The sequence below is a fragment of the Buceros rhinoceros genome, unplaced genomic scaffold (assembly GCF_000710305.1).
Source record: "Buceros rhinoceros silvestris isolate BGI_N320 unplaced genomic scaffold, ASM71030v1 scaffold4780, whole genome shotgun sequence".
Classification (NCBI taxonomy): Eukaryota; Metazoa; Chordata; class Aves; order Bucerotiformes; family Bucerotidae; genus Buceros; species Buceros rhinoceros.
This window is the reverse complement of record NW_010388876.1, coordinates 22,535-29,549: the sequence shown is the minus strand read 5'-3', so window position 1 is coordinate 29,549 and position 7,015 is coordinate 22,535. Positions and strand designations below refer to the sequence as shown.

Sequence of the window (7,015 nt, the reverse complement as noted above, 5' to 3'; positions counted from 1 at the left end):
GGGGGGGGGCGGTGGGGAATGGGTTGAACATAAACCAGGTGCACTACAAGACTTACTTTATTGCATCTTCCATTTTATAAAGATATTCTTAACATATAAAAATAAACACTCCATTCCTTTGCAATTAAGTTTCTCTCTGGTTCTAAGTACAGCTATTTTTAGTTTTAATTTGGGGATATCTCCCAGAACTGCAGAGCATAATGAGCTCCACCATAACCCTGCATCATCATTATCACATACCAGCCCATCTTCGGAAAACACACGGTTTACATACTAAAGATCCCAGTAGCCCTTTTTCAGCGAACTACCGATTAGTTCCTCAGTCCCAACTTCCAGTAATGCCAGTATTGGCCACGATGTGGTGCCACAAAGATTTGCTCCAAGTGCAGATCCGGCCCATTAAGCCGAGGCCCCTGCTTGCCACAGTCGATACTGCTCCCTTGCCACACAAAGGGGATGAGGAAAGCAGTGCTAATTTCAAGCCCCATTAAAAATGCAAGAAATAATTCAATGTTTCCTTCAAATGTAAATGCAAGAAAATTTATGAGGAAATCAGATTGGTATTCAAATTTCTAAGGAGGAATGATAGAAAATGACAAGGAGATAAAAAAGAGTACTTGAAAGCGAGCATCTGCCTCCAGCCCAGAGGCTCCTTAGTGGTGTCTCCCCATTTGGCTGCTTTGGAGGTTTCGTATTCATCGCGGTTTAAATTGCTTCTCTCTCCACTGAGCTGTACTAGAGCAGGCACAATAGCTTTTTTATGGATCTTGCAGCCATTGCAGAAGATAGTCGGCAATGTTGCAATAACCAAGAATATTATTCAGAAGTAATTGCTAATGTGATAACACCAGCCTACAGCTGTCTCCTCCCTACAGTTTTTTTCAGCTTCCCTGTTGCTGAGCAAATCTCTCTCTGCCTTTGAGACACCGGCACAGTGTAACAGTACTGCTCTCCCCGTGGGGACAGCCAGCGACTTACCAGCCAATGTTGAATTCGACGTGAGCATCGAAGAATCCGACAACAGGAGAACTTGCTGCTTTCCAGCCTTGGATTCTGGCTCGGATGAGTCCTTCTCGTTTGTTATTGCGCACTATTTTCACCAGACCTGGGTATCTTTTATTGACATACTGGTCCAGATTAAATTTTAGTTCAACTGCAGGATAAAAAAACCCCACACAAATATTCAGAATGAGAAAAGCCCCGCAACATTATTTTTTAATTTGATTTATTCTGCATGGAAAGGGAAAGAAACCCTTAAATATTCCTAAACCCTTAGACAGTCTCATGATGAGTACTGCAGTTGTGGCATGGACCAGTTCCAGGGGTCTCAGCTCAGAAATTCTCCACGCATCAGAGCGGTTACTGTTAGACTTGCACAGGTTTAGTATGGGCTGAGGGAGAAGTAGTTTGACGAAATATTTTTAAATAATTACTATTCTAATTCTCTGATGATTTGCATGAGGCTCTGGAGAGCATTTCTGACCTTACAGCAGTGTAACATGGGAGACTGGTAGGGGTTTTTCTGATTTATGCTATTCAGTAGGAATTTGAAAAATAACCTCAATGGATTTTGGGTCAAGACTTAATTCAGAGCAAAATTAATTTCCCTTCATTTTAAGGGTTTTCCCTTAAATATAATTAGGAATCCTCAATACTAGGCTCCTTCCCCATTGAACTAAATGGATATTGAAGATTACAAATAGACTTCTTCTCTTTTGTTAATTTTCAGGCTTTTGTTCATTTTCATTTTCATCTGTTCAACCACAGATGGAGCTGAACTCATTCACTCCTTTATTCACCTTCATTTCAGTAGGTTTGTAAACAGGCCAATTACCAAATGCTCTCTGTATTTTTTTAAATAAATCTAGTTTGATAATTATTTTACACTGCAACTTATTCATAATGAGGCTTTTACTCAAATATATTCGTTAGGAAAACTAGTAGAAAATTCCAGGACATTAGAAGCCTCATTCTTCTGATCTATGTTACGCAGTAAAATCATTATCATTGGAATCAAGGACCTGATAAATCTCCACTCATCTGGAAGAATGACAGAGAAAAGCCATATGAGTTCACTGAGAAACAAGGAATCCAATTCTCCTCTATATCACACTGACTCAAACACTTTGCAATCTCACGTAATTACTCCATAGGTAACACTGCCGTAATGGAAAGCAGAATTGGGCAAAACTTCTCTTAAATCTGTAGGTTTCTTTCAGTGATTTATTCTCTCGACTCCCCCTTTCTCTTTGGGGATCTTGAAGAGGAACACAAAACTGGAAGATTTAAAGCTGTTGATCCGTGGAGGAAATGCTAAACTTGACCCTGATTTTAACATACGATTTGAGAAGCTGCAACAGTTCAAGCAGTCTAAGGCATAACAACTTGAAACAGAACAACACTGCTAGTCACCTCTATCCTAGAAGTTCTTCAAACCTGACCATGCTGGAACGTGTTGAACAATATCGCTCTATACGCTCACCAAGAATTTGTGTAACAGAAGTGTTATATTTATATTAATGAACCAGATAACCTGAAAGCTGCACTTGCTTTGTGTCCATTCGGTTTCATTCTCATAGCCTAATTTACTCCCTACCCAAAAAAAAGAACCCAAACCAAAGCACAAAACCAGACTCAAAATCTGATGTTATCCACAGCTGTTTAAACCACGAAGAAGCTGAGTGTGCTGCCATGTAAATGAGCAGAAACTATCTTTAAGGAGAAGCTGTAGCTCCACTTTTCCTTGGGAGTAGAATTCAAACTTTTAGCCTCTTAATGATGACTTTTCTCTGGATCTGAAAATTTGGAGAAGAGTGTCATTTCTCTGTTAAGCTTGTCTGCACAATATCATTTGTCCTGTGAGGATGTTGGTGAAATCAGCAAGGTTTATCCACATGCAAGTTTACTTGTTGTACAAATAGTTGATATTTACTCACAGCAAGTGGCTCAATCAACCTTCGCATCAACAAACACACACTCTTGTAAATTCTACTGATTTCAGCAGATGTATGTTTAGACCAACCTCTGATCTAGCTTATTAGCCATGTATCAGTGGTTGCATGAACGACCTTCCTCCCTGGGCTGTTTAAATGCGGAATGACTCAGTGCTGTTTCATCCCAACATTAGAAAAAGCACTTCAGCTAGTAATGTCCAAATACCCCTCGATTCCCGTTTCATGTCCACTAACCACACAGTAATTAGAGGAAAAGTTGTGTGTGTTCACCATTGTCACTGTTGTCATCCACCAGAATGATCTCCTTGAGCAAGTGCGACGGGGTGTGATTCACAACGCTGTGCACTGAGCGCAGGATGACAGAAAGTGCCTCGTTTACAAATATAAAGACCACAGAGATCTGGGGCAGGTCATCTGGGTAGGTCATCTGTTTGCACCTGGAGAGAAGAAAGAGAGAATTAAAACCCAAGAAGCCACCAGGAGGTAAAACACACTGAAGAGTGTCCTCTCCTTGTTCTCTAGCATATAGGGGCTCGCAGGCTTTGTTCTTTCCAATCCCAAACAAAGACGTGGTAAAAGCTCAGAAGCAGCAGCATAGCCGGGAGCAGCAAACTTCCCATCAGTTCAGTGAAAAACAAGGTGTATCTGCGCACACACAGACTTGTAGCAGCTCTCATTCTCCGGAAGGTTAAAGGTATCTCTTGAAAACGGACAGAATATCAATGACTGCTCAAAAACAACTCGGAGAAGGCTCATAATACTCCAGCCTGTCTGTGCTCCCAGGGGAGCCATCAAGTCTGCTGTTAACTCATAATTAGATCTCACACTCCGAAAACCAGGACCCACTCGAGCAGGTTTTGCCTTTGCCCATACATAGAGCACTTGTCACCCTTTCTGATTCTGCAGTTTGTGCAGCAGTGACAAATGCATGATGTTTGTTGTACAGGCAGGCACTTGCTGAAATACTTGCAAAACACATCTGCTTCATCTGAGACATCACCCTGGCAGGCAGCTACCTCCTGAAATTCACGGTTTCCTTTTGTGTTTGCTCACTGATGCGTATATGTCATGATAGACCATTCTGAGAAGAAAAACCGAGGCCTGGCAAACACCCAGCACAGAGCAGAGCCTCTGCTTCCCAAGCCCCCATGCCCTCCTGTATCACCGTACTGCCTTATTCAAGTGGATTTCTCTCCCACTAGCAAAGACGCTAACTTAAAAAAATTACGTACGTCTTCTCACAGTCAAAAGCCATTCAGAACTACCATGGCAATTACTGAACCTGCTCTCTAAAATACTCTAACGATATCACAGAAAATGACTTTTTCTCCTCTTATCAACTTTCTGACCTCTTTCCTCATTACTTTGGCATAACAATCACTTTTTTCCCCCCACTGTCGGTGGTCATAGGAATGGGGAGGGCAACAAATGCTTGACTGTTGGGTAACCTCTGGAAATCAGTTATGAATTCTAGTAGAGTGCAATTATCCATAATTCCTACTCATCCCAGCATGATTTTCTCAGAGACCCGAGCACTTGTCATTGATCGCAGTGTTACCATAGCTACTTACTAGCAGCTAGCCAGTGGCCTGTACCATACAGAGGACCACTGTGTGAAACTTGTGGCTAAGCACCATTCTTACAGAATCTAAAAATACATCTGGAACAAGGACAGAGATTTACAGGAGGTGTGAATGCCCTGAAATGACCTCTGAATTTCTTTTTGAATGTGATTTCCCTCTTGACCACACCAACATATCAAAGAAGTCCACCAGGAACACTTCACTAACAGGAAAGAACCACCAGCTAAAAAAATATTCCGTGCAAGATTTCCCTTGATGAGGAACATCTTTGATCTGACAGCAACTTGCTTAGGTACGAACAGGACACAGTGAACTGCATCTCAGTAAAAAGGACTGGAACAGGAGTAGTGGGTGCATTGCTGGCCGAAGAGAGGCAGAGGCTTATGCCTCCTGGTGGGGTCCTGCATCAGCACTCAGAGGTAGCAGGAAAGACGAGAAGCGAAGAAACCATACAGCTGAAGTCTGGAGACAGCAAGGAGGCTCAGACAGAGGAGGAGGAGGAAGTGCAGTGAGAATGAGAGGGCTGTCGAAGCAGCACTTGCAACGTAAAGGGACACGCAATCAAAGGAAAGGTAGGATGAACACAAATGTCAGAAGCAGACAGGCACGTGTGGAATCAAAGTGTTTTGCCTAAGAAAAGACAGGGAACCGCTGAAACAGTACAAGACCTCCGTGGATCAGGCTAGACTTCCTTTATCTCCCAATCAAGAAATCCTGCTGTACTGCTCTGGAGGAAAAAGTATTTGTTTTATTGGGGAGCGGACAGAAACACCCGGGCATGAAGCCACATGGTCCTGTCCAGACTGAAAGGTGGAGTGGGACTTATCCCCAGCCCTTTTCCTCCATCCTCCTGATTCCATTCTGAGAAAATTTTTCTTTCTAATCCAAGCTTTAAAACAGCACACCTAAACCATAACCTCCACTTCTGATTTATTTGTTCTTCTTCATATTAAATCAATGCATTATTATCCTAAGTGTGACTCCATGGTCTCACTAGTTCACAAGACTTTTCATGCCGTGGTTCTCAATGATTACTTACATTGTGGGGCATCGGGGACTGCTTTAGTTAAAAGGCTGTTTTGAATTTGTTATCTCTGCTGGGTTAAGTCATTCCTATCACTTCCCACTGCAACCTTCCTTCTGTCAGCTCTCCCCTTCTCTGTTAGCAGGACATAGTGAAACACCTGCACTATGTCTGCCTTTGGAAAGAGCACCCCAACCATTACGTGTTAGAATATCTTAGGTAACCCCACAGCAACAGGGACATCTAGATGGGCAAAGGCAAACCTCAGAATTTAGCAGTGGTTTAAAAGCTGTCATAGGTTTATTTATTACAGCAAGACTAAAGAACAGCAAAATAAGCTGAGGAGAATTCTCAAAGTACAGCAGTGATTTAGGAGTTTATTTCCTGCAGACTTCCAGTCAACCTTGAACTCCCAACTCCTTAACTCACTTCAGAAAATGAGATGGATGTGCTGAGGTAGTCAGGAGAAAGCAGTGGTCCGCTAACAAACACTTCTGATGATGTCCGAGAGCACAAGCAATGCCAGACAAGGGGCATTCCCTTAAAAATCAGTGGGTGCCTAAGTGCTTTGTTGGATTGTTGCCCAAGTGCTTCCCAATGAATTCTGTAATTAGGCCCCAGCCGCAGCAATTTACAGTTACCACTTCCTTCATTCCAAGAAACTCTAACCAACAGTTGACACCCTGAGTCCGAGTGACATTAGCAAATCACATGCAACGATGCTCTGCCATCAAAGCACAGCCACGCTCACTGTCACCTTACAATGCCTTTGCAGCTTCGCACTTGGCAGGATGTTGTAAACAGACCAAGCACATTGCAATGGAACATTCGGTCACTTGTGCCTGTACACCAGGCTGAGAAAGTCAGTGTGTCACGAGGACACAGGAAGTCCTCCTTGGTGTATCCCTGGAGCACAGCAGTAAGAGAGGGGTCATTCCAGAGAAGTCCCAAGCCTATTGACTTTCAAAAAGGCGTAGGACATCCCCTCAGAAAACGGTTAGAGCAGCAGTCGGAAACAGAGGGAAAGCATTGGACAAGAAATGGATGAAGTAATGATGGAGGAGCTTAACAAGAGACTAGTTACTTTTATTATTTATTTTGAGAAGTAACCAGAAGGTGTGAACAGCAAACTGTACGACGGTGCCTAGCAAGGCACGCCCTTATGCACTTCAACCTGACCACTGACAGGACTGTGGTAGGAAAGCAAGAAACCATCCATTTCTGGCAGCCCCAATGCTGTGCAGTAAAGTGCTGGATGTTCAAGGCAGCCCTTCACAGGGAGCAGAAGCTTGGCTACCCTGCCTGGGGAGACCACAGCCACAGGACTACTCCCAGCACTCTGCCAGAGAAGGGAGCTGGGTACCACCATGGTCTCCACTTCTCCACGCTAGGTGCGATCACATTAAGAACTGTGGCAACCGGTTGAGGGAGGACAATGACAGTAACTGACAGCC

General features: G+C 43.3%; 1 protein-coding gene across 1 annotated transcript in view; it reads right to left on the bottom strand.

The window, feature by feature from the left end:
- The window catches only part of LOC104489536 (polypeptide N-acetylgalactosaminyltransferase 9-like), a gene marked incomplete at its 3' end in the record, with an annotated part of 47,312 nt that overhangs the window by 19,866 nt on the left and 20,431 nt on the right, over nt 1-7,015 (bottom strand). The window contains exons 3-4 of the mRNA XM_010131711.1: nt 3,225-3,391; nt 979-1,153 (exon numbers count right to left, since the gene is read on the bottom strand). Of these exons, the coding sequence (XP_010130013.1) occupies nt 979-1,153; nt 3,225-3,391 (342 nt within the window). The remainder of the gene's footprint in view (nt 1-978; nt 1,154-3,224; nt 3,392-7,015) is intronic.